Source organism: Cladophialophora carrionii (assembly GCF_000365165.1).
Source record: "Cladophialophora carrionii CBS 160.54 unplaced genomic scaffold supercont1.3, whole genome shotgun sequence".
Classification (NCBI taxonomy): Eukaryota; Fungi; Ascomycota; class Eurotiomycetes; order Chaetothyriales; family Herpotrichiellaceae; genus Cladophialophora; species Cladophialophora carrionii.
The window spans coordinates 2,307,961-2,329,162 of NW_008481828.1; the positions used below are offsets into that span (position 1 = coordinate 2,307,961).

Below are 21,202 nucleotides of genomic sequence, written 5' to 3' on the forward strand. Positions count from 1 at the left end.
CTCAGTTGAATGTTGTAGGAGATGTTCGGGGAGTCGGAGTCGCGAAGGACAACGCGGTCAGAAAGAGAGATACGAAGGGCCCCCTGAGACATGGCGCCCATGTCCGGACTTGATTCAACACCGGAGTTGGGCGCATATACCGTCGCTCTGGCTCCCAGACACCCGTAGTTACCGACGTGCACCAATTGCACAATTCAGATAACTCAATCTTGACGTCGGGATGGTCGGCCCCAGACCTCGTCAGCATCTTTCTTGCCTTTCGTCTCGGGTACATACCACCCCACAAAGACGAAGAATACCGCCGCGATGGCCGCAAAGATAAAGTATACAGTTCCTTTGCCCAACCTCTCATTCACAATGGGGAAGAATTGTGCCACCACAAACGTAGAGATCCAATTCGCTGCGAGAGCCCATGATTGTGTGGCGCCCACAGCTTCAGGGCCGACCAGTTCAGATGAGAGGATGAAGGGAACAGGGCCGAGACCAAATGCAAAGCTGGCGACGAAGAGGAGAACGGCGACCGCAGAGAGGACGGAGATTGAAGAGCGGATGCCCACGGCAAGGAGGATCGATGAAATACCCATTCCGCCAATCGAGGTGAGGATACATGGTTTGCGGCCGAGGACATCGACGAGTGGTGCGAAGCCGGTGGTGGCCACGATATTGAGAATCGAAACAAAGATGTTGAGCAGTGCCGAGTTGGCAGCCAATAGTTCCGAGAGGAGGGATACACCGTACATGATGATGCTGTTGATGCCGCAAAGTTGCTGGGCCATCATGACCACGACCACAGCCAGGATGGCGCGGTTGCTGGTCGGGTCTCTGATTACGGCCAGGATCCCTACAGGCTCAGACTTCTTGCCTCTCGCCATTTCGTCTGTGCGTGGCTCCTCGTCGGATTCTGCGAGCAGGGTTCGTTCCTCGTCTACTTCAAGCATTAGCCGCGTGTGACAGGAGGTGAGTAAACCCGCATACCATCCCGCTGATCCTCGTTCTGCACTCTCCATCCTTCGACTTCCTCCTGAATATCCGCCTTGTGGCCTCGAATGCGGTGCAGATTGCTCTTAGCTTGTCTCGGCTCGCCATGGTCTGCCTGCCACTTTGGACTCTCGACCGAAAACATCAGTCCAGCGAACTGCAAGACACCAATGACGCCTGCGACGGCGAGGATAATGCGCCACATTTGCCCGTGGCTGAGGAAGTAGCCTAATAGCTGGGTGATGAAGATGCCCATGTTCGTCATGATCTGCGTAAAAGCGCCGAAGAAGCCTTTCTCCTTTGGCGGGGCGATCTCGGATATGTAGATGGGTACCACAACCACTGAGACACCGGCACCTACACCGGAGATGAGACGTCCTGTCGAGAGCACAGCAATATTCGGGGCGAGTGCTTCGGCGAAAGGACCAAGAGCTAGAAGAACGGTGTTGACACGCATGGTTAAAAGGCGACCATGGCGGGCAGACAGAGATCCGGCTGCCAGCGCACCGATGAGGCCCCCCAGGGTGAAAATGGACGACACAAGGCCGAGCTGAGCAGCGTTCATGGGTATACATTGTGGCAGGCCACTCAGTGCCAAAGAGTTGATGGAATTCTTGGAACAAGTGATGACAGCTTGAGGGGCATTGAGCTCGGCAAGATGATAACCGAAAAGCAAGGGTCCCAGGGTTGATATCAGAAGAAGGTAAATGAAGTAAGGCGTAAGCTCTTGGGACCAGGATTGCAGTTTCGACTGAAGCCCCATTTTGTTTGTCTGTCGCTCGTAGCTAGCTTTCGATACTCGCAATGTAGGATCTTCAACTGGCGCTCACGGAACGAGAGAGTGATAGGCGGTAACCACGCTGAAAACAAGATGCCGAGGCTGATGCGGAGCTCTGCGGTATGGAGATCGAACAGCAAGACAAGAGAAGACCGTTGAAATGCAAGCATCAACGAGGGAATCAGAATGGAGACGGGCAGCGACGATGCCACCGACGTGGGGGCACGAGGTCGAGGTCGAGGTCGGAGCGTGACCGAATGAGTCGACGTTAGTAAGAACGCCGCATCCGCCATAGGTGGCCACCACCGCCACAAACATTAGTCATCATGGAATTGCAACACCACTAAGCGCCACTCATACGCCACTTTAGATGCCACTAATTAACACGCTCTCAACGCGACACTCAACGCGTTCCGAGGTTCTAATTATTGTGGTGTAAGATCCACGGGTTCCAAATAGTGTCTGTAGTACCCGTTTTCATTGACATAAATCACCCTCGCATTGGAGTGAAGCTGAGGCTAGCTATCCCGTGCCATGCCCTGTTATTCCCTGGATGTCGACGACTTGTCTGTCCGTCTTGCCCAGCAATCCAATCCAGCCGCCCCCGGCAGCAGCGACGCCTTCGTTTCCATACACCTTTTGTGAGCTCAATCCGGTTATGCCGCCCTAGTTCATAGTCGCCCACCAATACTCCCTGTCTCATCCCATGTCGTCATGCCCATTCCAAGTCGTAGAGACTACGCGTCTGTCGATCGTCGTGTCAATCCACGAAAGGAGGAAAGTGAGAAACTCAAGCAGCGCCACCCCACTATTCATAGTCAGGAAGACCGCTGTGCAGCCCTAGCACTCAGACTTACTAGTTGAGCCACCAAGTCACTAGCCACGTCGAGATAAGGATACGGGCTGGAGATTTCCTTCTCCATGTTCTTGTATCGTTTGCTGACCGGTTTCCAGTAGCCTTCTGGGGATCCTTCTTCCTCGCTGAGCTTGTCAGAACTAGTGTGGCGGTTGTCGCCGAAGCCACTGGCTGGCCTGCTGTTCGCGGGACTCGTGACTGTGCTACCTGGAGCAGGTGTCTTGTTCCTGTCGCGATCCTTCTTCGAGTCGTGCCATATGACGTTCTGATAGCCGTCGCACTTGAAGTCAACCACGAAGGTGCCTGGATCTATGGTATAAAGCTGAATGTCAATAAATACCCAAACTCCGATGTTCTCACTGGGTATCTTCTTGCTCAACGCCGCGAGGCTGTCGGGTCTGCTCATAGGCGCTTGGCCGGGTCCGGTGAATGCGTCCTGACTGTGACCAGCCGGCTCGCCTCCGCCGGTGTTGGGTCTTGCGTTGTGTGCCGTCGTAACGGGAGACTTCACGGGTGCTTGTCCGCCATTCGGGCTATTCATTCCCAATGCCTGCTTGACGTCTTCTGAAGCATAGCCTAGTTGCTCAATATGCTTTTTCAATTGATTTTGTGCTTCAGCTGGTAGGCTGACTGCGGAACTGTGAGCCGAGAGTGAAGGTGCTTCACCAGGCATGAGTAAGCCTTTCTTCAGTATTCTCGCACGGATGTTGAAGGGATCTCGAGGGATGTAGTAATCTTCAGCAAGGAATGAGAATCGTTGTTGCAGGATCTCATGGCGTTGGCCAGGCTCAAGTTCAAGTGGAGGAGGCGGGAGGCTATCTTTGTCGTCATCTCCTTCGGGCATGTGCTCGGATCGCAACCAGGGATTGACCTCCCATTCAGCTCCCTGAGCGACAAGCGCGCCGTACAAGCACTTCATTGCCTCCCAGGGCTGATTGCGACTGCGAATACCGAATTGCCACCGTCTTTGCTTGGTTTTTGATGCCGCAGGACGCTTCTCATCGGTTGACATGGACGTCATATTCTCCGGTCGACTCTTTGTATCTCTCATTGCATTCAGACCCGTTACAGAGCGAGAGTGTGGCTTTAGGGCTCTGGAAGTAGCCTCTTGTTCTTCCTTGGACCGGTAGATCGGATTCCCGTGTTCATCCTTAATTTCCTCGGGAATTGGGCTATCGGCCTCGTCTTTGTCTTCGTGATTCGGCGGGTGAAGGATTGCATCGGGGTCTTCGCCGTTGGCTTTCGCCTTCGCGCGGAGTTGAAGTAGCTCTTCATGCACATGGGGAAGCGACGTATTCAGCACTCGAATGTTAGAAATTCTGGGCCTCTCCTCTTCTTTCAACGCGGCTGGGGTATCTGATAATGTGCGACTTGCTCGATGTGCCTCTCCGCGAACTGGGGTCGGTGTGAGCGGTTTGACATCGTTCTCTCCAAGCCGTAGTCTTGGTGATCCGGGGAAATTTGGATAATTTGGTTCGACGGGTGGTGAGGATGCCATGAACGATTCCAGCATGGGGTTATCTGTGCGATATTGAGGAGTGTCGACCATAACTTGGTTTTCTCTCACGATAAGATAGGCGTCTTTGATAGCACTAGGCTCATCCTTGCTCAGAGCCTCCTTGACATCTTCTTTGGCATACCCCATGGTTCGACCGAGCTTGCCGACCACTTGCTCATGAATTTTCTCAGCGACCTCGACCGGTTTTCCAGGCGCGAGTTGGCGTGGGTCGATCGCTTTGCCTGGGTCCACTCCAGTGTTCAAGAACTCGTCGACAGGATCGACCAAGTACTCGGGCAGGTCCTTTATAAACCATTCGTCCTGTCTGATCTCCGGGATGGTGATGCGATGGACCGGATGCACTTGCAAACAGCGCTTAATCAAGTTCACCGCACCAGGCGGAGTCTGAGATGGAATGTGGAAGGTTCCCGCCTGGATCTTCTTGAAGAGAGCCGGGATGAACTCATCATCGAACGGGAGTCTACCGACAAGGAACACATAGAGGATGACACCACAGCTCCAGACGTCGACTTCCGGACCAGCATACAGCTTGCCGCCAATAACTTCAGGTGCAGCGTAGTTCGGACTTCCACAACTGGTCTTCAGGAAATTTCCGTCTGTCATGATGTTGCTGAGACCGAAGTCGGCAATCTTGACATTCATGTTCTTATCCAGGAGCAGGTTCTCTGGCTTCAGATCTCGGTGGACGATCTTGTGTCGATGGCAATATTCGACGGCGCAAATGATCTGCTGGAACAACTTGCGTGCCTTTGCTTCGCCCAGTCGACCGTGCTTGACGATATAATCAAAGAGTTCCATGGGAACGTATTCCAGCACCATGTAGATGTCTGTCTTGGTAGTGATGACGGTGTAGAGCTTGATGATGTGGGGGTGTCGCAAGAGTTGTAGGTACTGGATCTCTCGCTCAATGCGACCCGCCATGTCTCGACTGATCAGTTTGCGGCGACTGATAGTCTTCATCGCAACCTCTTGACCTGTCACCTTGTGCCGAGCCAGTTTGACTTTGCCAAATGAGCCTTCTCCGATGTTACGGACAAAGGTATACTGGTGAAGCCGCTGCATGGCTCGAGCAGTGCCCGGCGACTCCGCCATCTGGGTCTGGCTGAGAGACGGGCGCGCAGGGGGAGAAACAACGGTAGGAAGCGAGGGTCTGGGACGGGTCGAGTCCGTTTGTGGGAGTGAGATGGAGAGTTCATCGTCGTGGATAGCGGACGACATGTTGAAGGGAGCGGCTTGGAAGGCAACTTGCCTCCTGGGATGGTGGGAATAACTCCAAGTTTTGAAGCTTGTATCACCCGTAGTCGCTGAATTGGTGATTGAGCATCTCAAGGGTGATCGGTTTTCGAGGTCGAAGTGAGGGGATCTTGCGCCGTTATTGGGGTAGATGCGGCCAAGGCGATGGTGGGTTGCGCACGGTTGGCTCAACAATAAATCGCGGAAGGGTTGCGAATAGAATAGAGCGTGTGTAGGAGGCAAACAGGCGGAACTTAGCTGTCCACTGATCAAGTTGAATGGGATGACCGCAGAGAAATACTGGTCATGCACTGTCTCGATTGTGTAGCCACGGCTGAGGTCCTCACACCTAGCCTCGCAGTTCCTGTGGTCGCTATGAACTATGACGGAGGGCAGCTTACGTTGCCTAGACCGGCAACAGTTCCCTTGGCAGCGTTAGCAGCGAAAGATGAGTAAATCCTGCGATTAGAAAAGTCCTAATTACGGAGGACCTCGTATGAATCCTTGCTGCCTCGTGCTGCCTCCAGAAAGCGGATTTTTGGAGGAATGCCACCTTGGCTGCTATATTCTGGTCACGTGTTTGAATGCAGATGAGCCGACGTCATTGCGCTTCCCAGCTCATCCCATGCAGGCCTCTGTAACAACGACCATTTATGGTCCTGTGAAATCGGATCTTTGGTAACCATGGCCTTCAAATGAGACAGCTCCCGTCAACCTTTCATCAGTATGCTCATTCACACTTTAAATATTGCCGAAGATACTAAGTGAACAAGCGTATATTCTCACCTGGCTGACCACCGCGTACAGGCGGGCAAATGAATACATCAGATTCCTATGGTGCAACTCCGCGACAGTGATGATGGACCGAGTGTACTTCAACACAGCGACAAAAAAAACCAATCTATATACGGGTAGGAATAGTGTCGCCGGAGATTGAGATGCCTGCTGCAGATACTCGGTAAGCAGATCCAGATCGTGGAGCTGAGGGAGGCATATACCGACACGATACTCTTAGCGGTCGAAGTAGTCCCTCATACTAGAAACAACAGCCAACTATGCACCGCATTCTGACTTTTAAAGTTCTAAGCTACTGCACGGTGCTCAGAGTTGTGTCGCCCTTCCCATTCGTGACGTCCTCAACCGACCTATTTGTCTCCAGGGAGCCTACGAAAACCTACTCGTACCTGAACAGTCTACCAGATGGACCGGAGCGTCAAGCCATTAGGGACCGCAGAACCCAGCGAGGCACGTAGCCTATGCAGACGAGTAACGAACCTCGTACGAGGAAGCCGATAAAAGACAAGTAATTGATTGGGCGAGTTCTTGGCCAAGCCCACATGCCTACGGACAAATCGCTGCGTCTCTACCGGAGGACGACCAGGCTATGATGAGGAGATTTCCTATGTCGAACAACGCATCGACATGGAGCCTGGCATATTAATCATCCTCAGTACGAGGTAAGGCGCCGCAAGAAGATGCCAGCGCTGCATCCGACGGCATGCTTGAAGCGAAACCACTCGCTTGGAGCTAAAGTGGCTAGGAACCAATCAACCATGGTAGTGGGTTCACTCAAATGGCCAGGATCTCGATGGACGCTAACACTTCCGTCGCGGCATTCTCAATCGTCAGGCCATCTCCCGAAACTAGGTTCTGATGGCGAGTCCACCACGATGACGGGCTCAGCAGCGACAGCGCTAGAGCAGTCGTGCCACACTAAACCTTGGAAGAAGGAGATGGCCAAAAAGTTTCGTTTTCGCCCCCATAGCTGAGAAGCAACCTCCCTCAGGGCGCAGAGTCCTGCTGGTGTACTGTGTAGCTACGGAGTACATCCGTATAAACAACAGAGGGATCCGCAATGCCAACATTGGCGACTGATGGACAGACCGAGAACGATGCTCGAATATCCACGGCCGAGCAACGTGAGTACTGGGCCCAGCAATCCGTGGACGACAACGGCATGCTCGGCGGCTTCGCGCACATATCTCGCGTGGACATCCGTTTCTCTCGCGACTTCCTGTCCAAGCTCCGCCCGTTGCATCCGGTCTCGGCGGACAAACAATCATCATCATCGGCAACCGGCAGCACCGGGCAGAGAACGAGAAAATACGCGTTCCGGTATTGTCTCGAGGCCGGGGCGGGCATTGGGCGCGTAACGCGAGCCTTGCTGGCCTCGATATGCGAGAAAATCGACATTGTCGAGCCGATGGAGATATTTACCGCCTCGCTGACCGCGCCGGATTCGCCGCTGGTCAAATCCGGACAGCTGCAGCGTGTCTATAATGTGCCCTTGCAGGAGTGGACGGCGGAGTCGATTCCTTCCTTCGACGCTGCCAACACGCTGTCAGCCAACCCGACATCAGACGTAGATAGGCGAAAAAGGTCAGCTCTGACGGATGAGCTCACCGTCAAGCACGGGGGCCCTTACGATCTAGTCTGGAACCAATGGTGTCTCGATTACCTCTCGACCCCAGATCTAGTCCGCTACCTCAGGCGGTTGATACAGTTGCTCGCACCAGACGGCTGGATCATCGTGAAGGAGAATATCTCCACGGCCGCGGGCGGGGAAGACATCTTCTGGGAGGAGAACAGCAGCGTCAGCCGCAGCGATCGGAACTTCAGGGCATGTTTCGAACAGGCCGGGCTGATGATTGTGAAGACGCAGCTGCAGACTGGGTTTCCGAAGAAGTTGCTGCCCGTGAGGATGTACGCGCTGAGGCCGGCGTCCTGAGCACACGCACGGTGACGGCCGAGATCTTTCTGTGTCGATACAGGTCTCGTGCGTGTAAAGCTCCTTGATATGAATCAGGAGACTGCTTTTGGCCGTTCTCCCCATCTAGATCTTCATCTCACTCTCATTCACATTATTAGGAGTATCGTTGTCCTCCGAGCTAAAGCACTGTCACTACCCTAAGGAAAGATCTATCTTCCACTACTGTCCATAAGATCGAGATGAGTCTCTTTCGTCCGCTAGTTCGCCAGCTCACGGAAATCTGTTCCAAGGTGATATCTCGCAGTTTGCTGCTTCATCTCCATTGACAAGTCGTTGCACATAGTGAAATTCCTTTTTTCAACCCTCTGCCTTTCAAGTTCTGTTTTCGCACGTCATATGAGAGCCGGCATGTCTTGAGCTATGGTCGATTCCTCTCTTTTGACATCGGTTGGTGTCCATAGATCTTCTCCTCCCGCATAGTAGAACCAATACTCTGCTGTGTACTCCTTTTCGGCCATAAAACGCGTACCGTCACAGATGGGTGGTGTCCCCCCAGCAGTCTTGACCCGGTAGATATCCCAATCTCTCTTGCGGCTAACTGAATGTGCCCATCGACCGTCCACGTCTGTATTGTCAGGTGGTAGCACAGACTCGTACGGGAGGGCTTCGAAAGTAGCGATCTCGAAAAGTGTGACGATGGCGGTCTTGTTGTCTGTACCAATAGTACCCATGCATTCGAGTGTAGTGTTCCTCAGTTGAGCGTAGTCGAAGTCATAAAGCCTTGCAGGCAACTCATGAAAAGCGGCTTCGTTGGGGAGATTTGGAATAAGAGGTGCGGCATCGTAAAGTTGCGTTGATTGGGACTGAAACTGAGCTGCTTCGTTGAGGCTTTTCCCAGGGCACAGATACATGTAGAATCCACGTGCGATTGCAAGATACTGGAGAGGTTTGGTCAATGGTGGAGCTGAAAGCGAGCTTATACCTGAAATGCGTCAGTCATGGATTAGACCGAAAGGAGATTCCACATACAATGCTGACCCGCGTCGCAGGTTCGGCTGCCCTGAAGAGGGACGGTCCAGTGTGCGGCGGCAGAGGCGTTGATGGGTGGGACATTGTCCAGGTCGCTACGCCGATTGAAACGACGGGCAGCCTCAGCACCTTTGAGAGGATTCAGCAGGACGATGGCTGCCAACCGTAGGAGTGAAGTAACCGCGACCATCACGCCCCCCTTGCCCAAAAGAATGACTGAAGTTGTGATGAAGTAATACTTGTCGATTATGGATTGAAGGGAACGAACGTCAGGTGAACGAATGACTGGGTATCGAGTCAATGAAAGTAGAAGGAGCGTGCTGGAAGGAGTGTGTGATGTAAAACGAGGAGAAGTCACGATGAAGGAATCTGGATCTCATCGCAAAGTCCATGATGTCCTCCGCCAAGCGCAAGCAGAGTTGGAATTATCATGGGTGCGGCAGTCCGATATCACAGCGTGAATACAGTCGAAGAGGCAGCCTCGAACAGACAGGCCTCTGCTGAGGAGAAGTCAGCTGGAAGAAATGGGATGAGGATGTGATTTTCTGGTACTCACCCATCTCAGCACTGAGGTTCAAGCCTTCACAACCAGAATGCACGAACTTCTCCTGCAAACTCGGAGGCTGAGTGGATAAAGGTTTCATTGCTATCAACCACCACGCTCCTAGAATACATACGTTGTCGGCACGCATCCATCAAATCCTCGGTGTTTCCTGTGCATGCCCCGGCGCCTCGCTCAAAACATCAAAAGTAGATTGCTGGTAATACAGATCGTTCCCAGGAAGCAATTGAGGCTGCTCAATGCTGTCGTGGCTTCAGTCTGTAACTGAAGTTCTGTCAGTGACCCTCTGCGCTTTCTATGCGATCTCGTCTCATCCCTTCAAGGACGGCCACGATACCGCCACTTCTCAGCCTCTCGAGAACAACGTTCATTCCCTCCTTGCCATTAATCAGAGCCGACTTTGTTCGTTTGACGCCAACCAGTTCGATTGTCCGCTGAATGCCAGCCGTCGACCAAGCGGCAAACAGTCCTTGCTTCGGTGGTTCTTCTTCAGCATCTGCGGCAAGATCTGGTTTCCTCCTGCTTAACAGTTTATTGTGACCGAGGTGCGAGACGAATGTCACCACAGTCTTGCATGCGGTTGTCTCCTTAGGTCGCTGCGACTGGATTTCGCCAGCGGACATGTCGGATAGACGCTGTCTTCGGTAGGTCTGCTTTTCCACCACGCTCAGTATGCCGGTCCACTCCATATTCTTCGACTCTGTCTCCAACCATCCCTCTTTGACGTCGATGGTGCTCTTCTCTAGCACATAGCTTTGACTGGTGCCCCCCGGGCCTGCTAGGCTCCGAGGCAGAAACTTGAGGATGGCTGAAGGGACTTTCGATTTCTTGAGATGGAGTCTGACCGTGTGGAGTCGGTTTGTCTCAGGGTCGATGTAACGATCGATAACGTCCGAGCTCAAGACATGTCTGGAGTAAGGGTTCGGATAGCGGAGGAAGTATGCCAGAGCGACAGCAGGGAACGTGTAGTCATAAGTAGATGAATGCTCATAGAATTTCATCCTGCCTTCAACGACATTGACTGAAGAGGCTGATGATAGAAGCGAAGGGAAGGTGGGAGGAGGGGGAGGAGTGATGATGCAGTGCCTTTTTTCGACCTCACGCGAGCTCCCTCCGAGTTCAGTTTGCCACTTTACCAAAGTCGGCCGCGGAAAGAGGAGAGCAAGATTCTGTGGGGACCGGATTGACTTATCCGACCCGTCGATATCACTGGTTGAAGGAGCCTGGCCGCAGTGAATTTGAGGGGTGTCGAATTGAGGATTCAGATCGAGTCACAAAGGAAGTGAGGAGTACGTACCTGCACTTCCTTGCACCATCCTGTTTCTTGCAGTTCTGAGGTGGCATCCGCCTCCTTCGCCCTGCTCCTAATTGCTAGATCTACTCCAGCCTGCCGACTTCGCCCCTTGCCGACACCTCGACCGAGAAACACACATTATGGCGGAACAGAAAATCACACCTTTCGAGGTGTCCGGCGGTGTAGACGAGTCTGGCCAGCTGAAGCCTGTGGACTACGACAAACTCATCCGCGACTTCGGGGCGACGCCGATATCACCAGAACTGCTCGAGCGCTTCGAAAAGGTCACCGGTCGAAAACCCCATCGGTTCATGCGCAGGGGAATCGTGATCTCCCATCGCGAACTAGAGAGGATATTAGACAGATATGAGAAGGGCGAGCGGTTTTACTTGTACACAGGACGAGGGCCCTCAAGCGACAGCATGCACGTCGGCCACTCGGTCCCCTTCGAATTCACCCGCTATATGCAAGAAGTCTTCGACTGCCCGCTGGTCATCCAGCTGACCGACGACGAGAAGTTCATGCATTCCCGAACGATTACCCTGGAAGACGCAACACGCTACACGAAAGAGAATGCAAAGGACATTATCGCCGTAGGATTCCACCCCCAAAAGACCTTCATCTTCTCCGACTTTGGCTTCATGGGCGGCGCATTCTACTACAACGTCTGCTTCGCTGCCAAATACATTACACTGAACCAAATAAAAGGCGCGTTTGGCTTCAACGACAGCAACAACATTGGCGAATTCCACTTTCCAGCGACCCAATCTGCACCTTCATTTGCGACTTCATTCCCCCACATCTTCGGCGAGGATGGCAAATTCGTGCCCAAAATCCCCTGCCTGATCCCCTGCGCCATCGATCAAGACCCTTACTTCCGCGTCTGCAGGGACATAGCCGAAAAGATGCGTTACGAGAAGCCCTGCCTTATCCACTCCCGCTTTCTACCCGCCCTGCAAGGTGAAGGCACCAAAATGTCAGCTAGCATCGACAGTTCGGCGATCTTCCTCACGGATACGCCCAATGCGATCAAGAAGAAAATAAACCGCTTTGCCTTCTCTGGTGGACAGGATACGGCGGAGAAACAGCGCGAGCTCGGAGGCAGGACAGACGTGGACGTCCCTTACAAGTACCTTACATTCTTCTTGGAGGACGACGACGAGCTTGCACGGATAAAAGAACAGTATGAGAAGGGTGAGCTGCTGACTGGGGAGATCAAAGCCATTTGCATCGAGCAGCTGCAGAAGTACGTGGCGGAGTTTCAACAACGAAGGGCAAAAGTGACGGATGAGGTGGTAGAGGATTTCTTCGCAAAGAAGCCGCTTTTGTTTAAGAACGAGTCGGCGGATAAGGTCACTCCGGCCGAAGCAGAGGCGGCAGCGAAGCAAAAACCGGAGAAGGAGAAAAAGGCAAAAAAAGAGAAGGGACAGCCGAAGCCAGATGGACAGGCCAACGAGCTCCCAGCGAGGTGAAGGTGCGAAGGGAATGATAGAGCAATACAGGGGCACGTCGTTAGGCCTGAGCGTTGAGCGTTAGAAGGCTCGATTCGATCGCACAGAGACGACGAGTCAATGCGAGCAATGAGTGATGCATAGCATGCGACCAAGACAGTACTCAACCAGAGCGTCTAGAAGGCCATCTCTACTTATTGCTGGCCATGTATCCTTTCCTTCTACCAACCCATCCTGCAGGCCCTTTAAAGACATATCCTGCCCTGGAAAAACCCTCTAACCGCATTACTCAACCAAATCACCTCCCCTTGCCTCATACTGTCCTTCACCACGACCCCCTCAACACACCACCCCTTCTCCAGCGCATACATTCTCGTGACAGACTGCATGCCGCCGGCCTCTTGCCGGGGCGTCACCCACAGGCCGTCCCGAAGAAAATAGACACTCGACATGGACGCCTCCATGATCTCCCCTGCGGGATTGAACAAGAGAACCTCCCCCTCTGTCGGCAACGTGGTCGGCCGTAACGGCGGGTCCGGCCTCCCTCTCGCCTCGTCGTACACGTCCCGCCTCGTCGTCTTGTGCCGCGTAAACACCGAAGGCAGCGTAGGCCGACTGTCCACCACGACCCGACTGGGCGGCACCGGCACCGGCACATTCATGTCCGCTCTCGAAGCCATCGACCCAAACGGGTTGGCGGTGTAATTCTCAATACAGGATCGGAGTTTGGGGCCTAGCGTCGAACCCGGACCCATGGGAACAAGTTCGATGGTTATAAGGCTTGTCTCGGAGACAAGGACGCGGACGCGCGCAGAGACCATCCCGCCCCTTTCAGGCGGTGGAGTGGTGCCGTGTGGACGGAAGAGCTGCGCCCGGGCGGCTTGTTCGATGAGAGGTCCGAGGTCCAGGTCGAGACGGGGTCTCTGTTCGAGGACGGCCGTCCATCCCAATGCGGAGGCCGCGTCGAGGATGCGTCGTGCGTGGAGGCGGAGGAGCGTCGCGTTGAGGGATTTCCACGTATTGATGAGGTTGGATGGCGGGTCGATGGATGGATCGTCTGTGGCACGGGCGTCTTCCTCGTTGACAAAGTGATGTTGTAGTGTTGTTAGGATGTGGATTTGGTTGTCTTTGTTCGAGGAGAAGGAGATGCTGGAGGAGGCGGTCGTGGTCGTGGCAGTAGTGGTCTTGACATCGTTGTCGGTCCTGGGATTTGACATGCTACTCGTCTGGCTTGTTCACATCGTCTAAGCTAGTAAACCACTTACAGTGGACGGGTCCTTAGCTCTGTGTTGATCTGGTGCGTACTTGTGTGTCTTGGGCGGGAAGGGGAAGAGTAAAGATTGTATCAATACAGAATTAAAGTCAGGCTGGGCGGTTGAATGCACCGGCTCGGTTCTGCGAAGACCGCCGCGGAGTTAATTATATTCTGTTGCTTGGAGGTAATCTCTTGAATCAGGCATAGGTTTGACATTTGTGACTATTTGGACAAGCATGGCGAACCGCAAGAACCAGGTTGCATAAGAAAGAGAGTGGTAAAGAACGCTACTTTGGAAATCGCAGCTTCCCGTTCTTGCAAGCATTCGAGTAATGCCTCGACCACTAGACGTACACAGATGGCGGAAAGGCAGGATCTGCCACAGAGGCAAGGGACTATCTGGCCGTTGAACACGCTACACCGCATGAATAGGGTGGCATAGACAGCTCCTCGCCTGACGTTCGAGTTGTCGGTCCCGTGTGGGACTAAAAGTGCAAGCCAGTCGATCCTGAAGGCGTTGTTGAATCCAACTATCTTACTATTAGAGAGAATTCAGGGATTCGCTTCCCGAGGAGTGACCGTCGGATCTGACAGTGCACACCTCCGCAAGATCTCCCATGCGGCCTTTTCTTGCTCTTCCTCCAGTTCGCGGCCGGTCCATGGCTTCCACTGAGCTTTCAGTTGATGTCCAACGACCTGCACTCCGTCAACGGTGGGCCATCCATACTGCTGCGCGAGCCGGAGGTTGCGTGTCTGTAGTGGGTGGTAACACATGTCAAGCATGACTGACTGGTCAGGTCTCTCTTTGCTTAAAAACTCCACATAGACGCTCTGAGCCTCGATTTCCGATGCAGTTGACGGCTCGAAATCCGGAACGGTGCCGACAATATAATGCGGAGGAAAGAGGCCTTGAGCTTGCTGAACAGTCTGTATGTGCGTAATATTAGGTCGACTCGCCGCCTCGTAATTCTGCACGTCCTGCGCAAGTCCGTCAACCTCGCCAGCATCTCGGTTGACGACGTAGATATCTTTGCAGCCCAGGCTCGTTAGGGCATACACCGCAGCTCGACCCGCGCCGCCTGCCCCAATAATCAGTCCTCTTCGCCCAGCGACAATGGAAGACGACGTTTGTGCCTCTAGTAGAGCGTCCCTGACCCCGATCCAATCAGTGTTCGTTCCATGCAGAGTGCCGTCGTCGTTCACTGAGACGTGATTGCATGCACCGAGGGTTAACGCGATATCGTCGACGTAGTCCAGGTGAGGGATAATGTTCTTCTTCCAGGGCATAGTCACAATGCCACCTGCAAATTCCGGCGCTCGGAACGTATCGACAACCTCGTCAATGCTCTTGGCTTCCAAGAACGACATGGTCCAGCTCTTCCCAAGGCATTGTGCAATAAAGCCATGGGCAGGAGCCGCGATGGTACCTCCTCCAGGAGCTCCGGCCATGTACACCCGCGACCTGGGCATGCCGATATGCACCATTCTGCGCGCACACTGTCAAAAACAGGGGAAAGACTGGCGGCTCACGCTGTTCTGTAGTTGCAAGGATCAATTCGTCAACAGAAATATGCTTCGTATCCCGAATTTTGTGACTTCGAATCGGGACGATATCCCACTCTCGACACCGGCACCACGGTCGATGTGTACCGACATGTTCATTCGGAGCTGCGTGCAGCTGCATATGGACCCATCGAGAGATAGGCCAGTCACGATTGTTCGCAAAAGTAATGAGTCCGGCGTATGGCCCGAGAGAGGTTTGTCATCCCGTAGATCTTAGCCGTCGTGGCGGAGTAATGCATAGCCGATGTTGGAGACTGCAGGACGAAGTGCGGAGGTGCTGAGGGATCAGACGTACTCATGCCAGAGTGGTTACCAGCCCTCCAGAATTCCTGTGATCAGATAAACACAGTGCAGTCGTTGCATGTGGTTGGATAGACTCACTTAAGGTAGCTGTTCATACCGTCGTTAGCCGACGTTCCTTGCGGCGAGGACAAAATCGAAGCCCCAAAGGACGTGCTCCTGGCACACCTAACTGAACCCATATCTGGTAGCATTCCAGCAATCATGCTTCGACCTGCGATTGCTTCGCTATCACTGGGTGATCCGAGGGTGCACGAAGTGTCGACGAGACTTCTCCAAGCGTCTCGGAATGGCTTCCAGGGTGTGGAGATTGTTGAGGACGATATTAAGACATTGGCAGAAAAGCTTCCTGGAGGCCTGGGAGACTCAAACAGCATCGAGGCAGCGAGAGACATCCGTCAACAATGCGACAAACTCGGCTTAACTGTACTTGTATTCCAACCTTTTCGGCAGTACGAAGGCCTCCTTGACCGGACGCAACATGAAGCCATGCTCAAGAAGCTGACGGTGTGGTTTGAGATCACCCGGAGCCTAGGCACAGACATGATTCAGGTGCCTACAAGCTGGTTGCAAGAAGGCACGACTGGGAATGAAGACGCTGTTGTGGCAGACCTTCGACAGATAGCTGATATGGGGCTTGCACAGAACCCAGTAGTCCGCTTTGCGTATGAAGGCATTGCCTGGGGACGATATTTTGACACATGGGAAGATACCTGGGAGCTTGCTAAGAAAGTGGACAGGCCCAATTTTGGCCTGTGTCTGGACGCCTTCCACATAGCTGGCCGCACATGGGGCGATCCTACTGCCCAGAGCGGACGAACCCCCGGTGCGGAACACGCTCTTGAGGTGTCTCTTGACAGGTTGGTCAACCAGGTAGATGTTGCGAAGGTGTTTTATGTTCAGGCTGGAGATGCCGAGAAGCTGGATCCGCCCTTGAGCGAGTCTCATCCATACTATGCGACCGATCAGCCCGCAAGGATGAGCTGGTCGCGAAATGCGCGACTATTCCCATACGAAGAGGACAGAGGCGGCTATCTTCCCATCGAGACAGTCATGGACGCGATTGTCAACAGGTTGGGATATGATGGCTGGATCAGTATGGAGCTGTTCTCGCGTGAGTTGGCGGACCCGGATCCAGACCTGCCGCGCAGATTTGCCACACGAGCTTCAGCATCGTGGAAGAGACTGCTGCACGCGATGAAGAAACCATAGTGATACACAGACATCGGACTGTTAGCTACCGACGACGACAAGAGGACGAGTCCTCCGTACGGCGCAGGCGAGAGACGCTGGGCTCTTGTGATTGGCTGCCGCACGTGTCCATCTCCATCTCCATCTTTTTGTTCTGAGATCATTGCGCAGTGCATTCGCTTCCCTGCATTTCTCCTGCTGGACGGCCTTCCTGTCGCCATCTTCATCTGTTTCCAGGGCTTTGTGAACTCGATATCCTAGCTCCTGTCCATTTCTTGCAATTCTCTTGTCACAGCTGCAATGGCAGAAGCTGCCGCCATCGATGCCTCTCGCGCACCTGCATCCCTTTGGGATCGCGTATCGAACTGGGTCTCGGAGAACAAGGCGGTTGCGTACACAATAGCTGGCACGGTAGTCGTCGTCACGAGTGCTGGCGCCATCTATTACTTCTCCACCCAGAAGGGAGGCGCCCCAGCGACACCCACAGAAAAGAGAAAAAGCAAGAAGGAGCGACGGAAAGAAAAGAAAGCTGCCGAAGAGGCAGCTAAGTCGTCGGGCATCAGTCTACAAGATGAGGAGGCTGGTACGACAAGATTCATCGTCGCGAATCATCCTTGACTGACACATGAGATAGGGCCTGCTGCTCCTCGAACGGCGATCGTCGAGGCGGAAGACGAACTGCCAGACATTAACGAGTCCAATGTCGAAAGCTTCTCGAAAGAGGTACGACCTATTTAGCGGACGTCTGCACACCGGTATTGACACTAAGCAGGACCGAGCGGCGTATGCAGGCAAACTAAAGCAAGCAGGCAACAAAGCTTATGGCTCCAAAGACTACAACAAGGCCATCGGACTTTACGGCCAGGCCATACTCTGCAAACCCGATCCCGTCTACTACTCCAACCGCGCGGCTTGCTACAATGCGCTCAGCGAATGGGATAAGGTGGTTGAAGATTGCACGGCGGCCATCTCGATGGACTCCGAATACGTCAAAGCCCTCAACCGTCGCGCCCACGCCTACGAACACCTAGGCCTGTTCTCCGAAGCCCTCCTAGATTACACCGCCAGCTGCATCATCGACGGCTTCAAGAACGAAAGTAGTGCCCAGAGTGTGGAAAGACTGCTGAAGAAAGTGGCAGAGAAGAAGGGAAAGGCAATCCTGGCAAACAAGAAAAACAAGCTGCCCGGCGCAACGTTCGTCTCGAACTATCTGCAGAGTTTCCGTCCGCGGCCGCCGCCCGCAGGACTCGAGGAGACGACCGAGCTCGAGGAGAACACAGGAAAAGGTCAGCTCCAAAGAGGCTTGATTGCCATGAAAAAGAAGACGTCTGAAGGCTACGACGAGGCAGCCGCCAATTTCAAAAAAGCCCTGGAACTCGGAGACTTGGGTGAACACGAGGCATTCGCGCACAACATGAGGGCCACATTCTTGTATCTGGAGGGCGACACGGCACACGCCCTGGAAGACCTGAACAAAGCTATCGAACTGCAGCCGTCTTTGACACAACCGTACATAAAACGTGCAAGCATGCAGTTGGAGCTCGGCAACAAGGACTTGGCCGCAGACGACTTCGAGAAAGCCATGGCGCAGGACAAGGACGATCCCGATATCTACTACCACCGCGCTCAGTTACATTTCATCTTGGGCGAGTACGCCGACGCTGCCAAGGACTACCAAAAGTCGATCGACCTGGATCGAGACTTCATCTACTCACACATCCAACTGGGGGTCACCCAGTACAAGCTCGGCTCAATCGCTTCGTCCATGGCAACTTTCCGGCGATGCGTCAAGAACTTTGACAAGGTGCCGGATGTCTACAACTACTATGGTGAGCTGCTCCTCGACCAGCAGAAGTACCAGGATGCCATCGAAAGATTCGAGACAGCTATCGACATGGAGAGACAGACGAAGCCCACCGGAGCGATCAACGTCTTGCCTCTGATCAACAAAGCACTTGCCCTCTTCCAGTGGAAACAGGATTTCAAGGCAGCCGAAGAGCTTTGTGAGAAAGCCTTGATCCGTAAGTTAAGTTGAAGCTAGAAACGTGACACATCGCTGATCATGATTTGCAGTTGACCCAGAATGCGATATCGCCGTCGCCACCATGGCCCAACTGCTCCTGCAGCAAGGCAAGGTTACCAAGGCGCTCGAGTACTTCGAACGTGCGGCGGAACTTTCAAGAACAGAAGGCGAGATTGTCAACGCACTCTCTTACGCCGAAGCCACACGTACGCAACTCGAGGTGTCGCAAAAGTATCCGCAGTTAGCAGCCCGTCTGCAGCAGATGGAAGGTGCCGGTCTCGGTGGTCCTCAATTGAGATAATCCAGTCGTCATCGCATGGCTGCTCTTAATCTTGCTGTTGGTTTTCTCAAGGCAGATCTCCCTTCTCACTTTGTCTTCTTGGGTCTGTCGGATGGGTACGGGTAGGGGCCATGCTTCATGCTGATGAGCGATCTACACGAGGGAGACCTGTTGATCTGTAAGTAATAGCACACTTGCTCGTGCGAATCTCGATGTTAGATTCCGAGGTCCGCATCACGGCGTTCTGATGAGCATGAGGTACCAAAAGGTGTACAGGAGTGTATAATAAGAGGAGTTCAAAACACTTCGGATCCGGGTTCGCATGCTGAGACTCGTCACAACTGCTCAAGCCACTGCCAGATTGCTTCCGCGGCAGCCTGCCGTTGTACATCATTCTGGGTATGATGACCGGCGCCTTGTACGACAACGAGCCGGACCCTTTCCAAGCTTTCAGCCTCGACTTCTGGTATATCCTCTTCGTGAGTACTCTCCTTTGCGTCCGCGTCAGCTCCACGGCTGCCTTGACTCGCCGAAGACTCCAACGCCATAGCTCTGACCGCTGCTCGAAATTCGCTCACTTGTCTTCGAGCCATGTTTAAATCCATCATCCGGTCTTGACTACCGACCATGACACAGACTCGATCGCCGCGTCTGTCCCACCCGGTCACTGCTTTTAGGATGCGCATGGGTTCTAGCCATTCATTCTTCCCCATTAACCACTTCCAAAACGAGCCATTCTGGCCGCCGGCCCACCCCAGACTCTCGTAGGGTGCCATCCAGTGCATGAAGTCTACCACCTTGTCCATGGGAAACCTGTCCGAAAAGAACATCTGACGGACGAGCTTTGGATGGGCAAGTCCACTCATCGGGTGAAGGCCGAGGATCCATGAACGAGGGTGCATCCAGGGATCCATTTTCGACCAATTCCAATATGCATCGAGCCCGCCGAAATGTGGGACCGATCCTACCAAGCAAAACGCAGTGGCGGTAATCATGCCGTTTGTGAGAGCGTACTGCACGAGTGCTCCGCCCGCGGAATGAGCTATCAGAATCGGTTCCTTCTCGTCTTCGAGGTGAGTTGTGATGGTCTTGACGACAGTCGCCAAGTCGCTGGCGAAATCATCGAGAGATGTCCCCCAGGCCATCTGAAGGTATGGCACTGCATAACTTGCGCCGTGGCTTCGCGCGCTATAGGCATACATGGTCGCAGCGTAGCCTCGCTCATAGAGATACGTCATCCAATCAAGCCAGACAGCTGCGAAGCCGAAGCCGCCATGGACAAAGATCAACGGCGGTGTTTTCGGATCACGGTGCTGGGGCTGACAGCACAGAAGTTCCAAGTTGCCACACGGTGTAGCTACACTGGAAGACTGAATGTGAGAAGGAAGAGGATGTTCCTTGGGGTGTTGTGACCAGGAGAGGTAGGGTAGACAGGAGACCACATTGACCATTGTCGATCACGTTTGGTGTCGGAGACTGATTGAACTCAAGTCCAGGTGAGTGAGATTGTGTTGTGGGCAGCATCGAGTCCAGCATCCTTTCCCGATCCTAACCCCATCCAATTTATACTTGGACACTCTGCGTGCGAAGAATGCTACAGCTGTCCATTCCAGAGAGTGAATACGAGTTGTGACGGCACCATGCCCATAGAGGCAAGTACACAGGGTTGGACAAGGCTTGAGCTCAGCCTCGCGCTCCGGAAATCCCTCGTTTCAAATGACAGTCAGGAACAGCATTGTGGGGGTCTAAACCGGATTTAGAACCGGTTCGCTCCACTCTTTATCGATAGCTGGCAGGCTCCAAGTGAGGGGCAGCGACCCCCCTGCCTGCAATGCGGACTTGCGCCTGGCCTGTGAGACGAGTGTGAGAGCGTGACTGCGAGTCGAACCAGAGTAAAACTGTCACATCCACCCCTTCGCTTGAACAACTGTCACTGCTTCGTCTTTGTCTGAGGACAGACGAACTGCCTCAGGTCGGCCTGAGTGGTCAAGTTCACTCCTTCTTCACCCAGCTCGCAACCAAACCACGGCTTATCTCGACAGAGTCTCGGACCTTTAGACTCCAACCAGTACCGTTCTTCGTGCTGCGGGCTCCAGCCTAGTCCAACCAAGTCAACACGAACACTTCAACCCCTCTGGTTGCCTGCGCCTCATCTGAACCTCACTTCTTCTCCCTTTGGA

General features: G+C 53.7%; 11 protein-coding genes across 11 annotated transcripts; 4 read left to right on the plus strand and 7 right to left on the minus strand.

Annotated features, from left to right (window-relative positions):
- Positions 1 to 203: 203 nt before the first annotated feature.
- On the minus strand, positions 204 to 1,741 carry G647_04230 (uncharacterized protein; the record flags this gene model as incomplete). Its single annotated transcript, XM_008728574.1, has 2 exons — positions 204 to 925; positions 976 to 1,741. The coding sequence occupies 2 exons, from the start codon at positions 1,739 to 1,741 to the stop codon at positions 204 to 206; spliced, it is 1,488 nt and encodes a 495-aa protein (XP_008726796.1).
- An 833-nt stretch (positions 1,742 to 2,574) lies between these two features.
- G647_04231 (uncharacterized protein) lies at positions 2,575 to 5,349 on the minus strand (the record flags this gene model as incomplete). The annotated part of the gene is made up of 1 exon (XM_008728575.1): positions 2,575 to 5,349. One exon carries the CDS (start codon positions 5,347 to 5,349, stop codon positions 2,575 to 2,577), a length of 2,775 nt encoding a protein of 924 aa, XP_008726797.1.
- Positions 5,350 to 7,219: 1,870 nt separating this feature from the next.
- On the plus strand, positions 7,220 to 8,092 carry G647_04232 (uncharacterized protein; the record flags this gene model as incomplete). The annotated part of the gene is made up of 2 exons (XM_008728576.1): positions 7,220 to 7,671; positions 7,744 to 8,092. 2 exons carry the CDS (start codon positions 7,220 to 7,222, stop codon positions 8,090 to 8,092), a joined length of 801 nt encoding a protein of 266 aa, XP_008726798.1.
- Positions 8,093 to 8,466: 374 nt separating this feature from the next.
- G647_04233 (uncharacterized protein) lies at positions 8,467 to 9,293 on the minus strand (the record flags this gene model as incomplete). Its single annotated transcript, XM_008728577.1, has 2 exons — positions 8,467 to 9,056; positions 9,104 to 9,293. The coding sequence occupies 2 exons, from the start codon at positions 9,291 to 9,293 to the stop codon at positions 8,467 to 8,469; spliced, it is 780 nt and encodes a 259-aa protein (XP_008726799.1).
- Positions 9,294 to 9,940: 647 nt separating this feature from the next.
- On the minus strand, positions 9,941 to 10,666 carry G647_04234 (uncharacterized protein; the record flags this gene model as incomplete). Its single annotated transcript, XM_008728578.1, has 1 exon — positions 9,941 to 10,666. The coding sequence occupies one exon, from the start codon at positions 10,664 to 10,666 to the stop codon at positions 9,941 to 9,943; it is 726 nt and encodes a 241-aa protein (XP_008726800.1).
- A 433-nt stretch (positions 10,667 to 11,099) lies between these two features.
- Positions 11,100 to 12,431, plus strand: G647_04235 (tryptophan-tRNA ligase; the record flags this gene model as incomplete). The annotated part of the gene is made up of 1 exon (XM_008728579.1): positions 11,100 to 12,431. One exon carries the CDS (start codon positions 11,100 to 11,102, stop codon positions 12,429 to 12,431), a length of 1,332 nt encoding a protein of 443 aa, XP_008726801.1.
- Positions 12,432 to 12,655: 224 nt separating this feature from the next.
- Positions 12,656 to 13,627, minus strand: G647_04236 (uncharacterized protein; the record flags this gene model as incomplete). The annotated part of the gene is made up of 1 exon (XM_008728580.1): positions 12,656 to 13,627. The coding sequence occupies one exon, from the start codon at positions 13,625 to 13,627 to the stop codon at positions 12,656 to 12,658; it is 972 nt and encodes a 323-aa protein (XP_008726802.1).
- A 590-nt stretch (positions 13,628 to 14,217) lies between these two features.
- G647_04237 (uncharacterized protein) lies at positions 14,218 to 15,150 on the minus strand (the record flags this gene model as incomplete). Its single annotated transcript, XM_008728581.1, has 1 exon — positions 14,218 to 15,150. One exon carries the CDS (start codon positions 15,148 to 15,150, stop codon positions 14,218 to 14,220), a length of 933 nt encoding a protein of 310 aa, XP_008726803.1.
- Positions 15,151 to 15,732: 582 nt separating this feature from the next.
- On the plus strand, positions 15,733 to 16,740 carry G647_04238 (uncharacterized protein; the record flags this gene model as incomplete). The annotated part of the gene is made up of 1 exon (XM_008728582.1): positions 15,733 to 16,740. One exon carries the CDS (start codon positions 15,733 to 15,735, stop codon positions 16,738 to 16,740), a length of 1,008 nt encoding a protein of 335 aa, XP_008726804.1.
- Positions 16,741 to 17,019: 279 nt separating this feature from the next.
- Positions 17,020 to 19,043, plus strand: G647_04239 (uncharacterized protein; the record flags this gene model as incomplete). The annotated part of the gene is made up of 4 exons (XM_008728583.1): positions 17,020 to 17,302; positions 17,354 to 17,442; positions 17,492 to 18,740; positions 18,793 to 19,043. 4 exons carry the CDS (start codon positions 17,020 to 17,022, stop codon positions 19,041 to 19,043), a joined length of 1,872 nt encoding a protein of 623 aa, XP_008726805.1.
- Positions 19,044 to 19,357: 314 nt separating this feature from the next.
- G647_04240 (uncharacterized protein) lies at positions 19,358 to 20,473 on the minus strand (the record flags this gene model as incomplete). The annotated part of the gene is made up of 1 exon (XM_008728584.1): positions 19,358 to 20,473. One exon carries the CDS (start codon positions 20,471 to 20,473, stop codon positions 19,358 to 19,360), a length of 1,116 nt encoding a protein of 371 aa, XP_008726806.1.
- Positions 20,474 to 21,202: the final 729 nt, after the last annotated feature.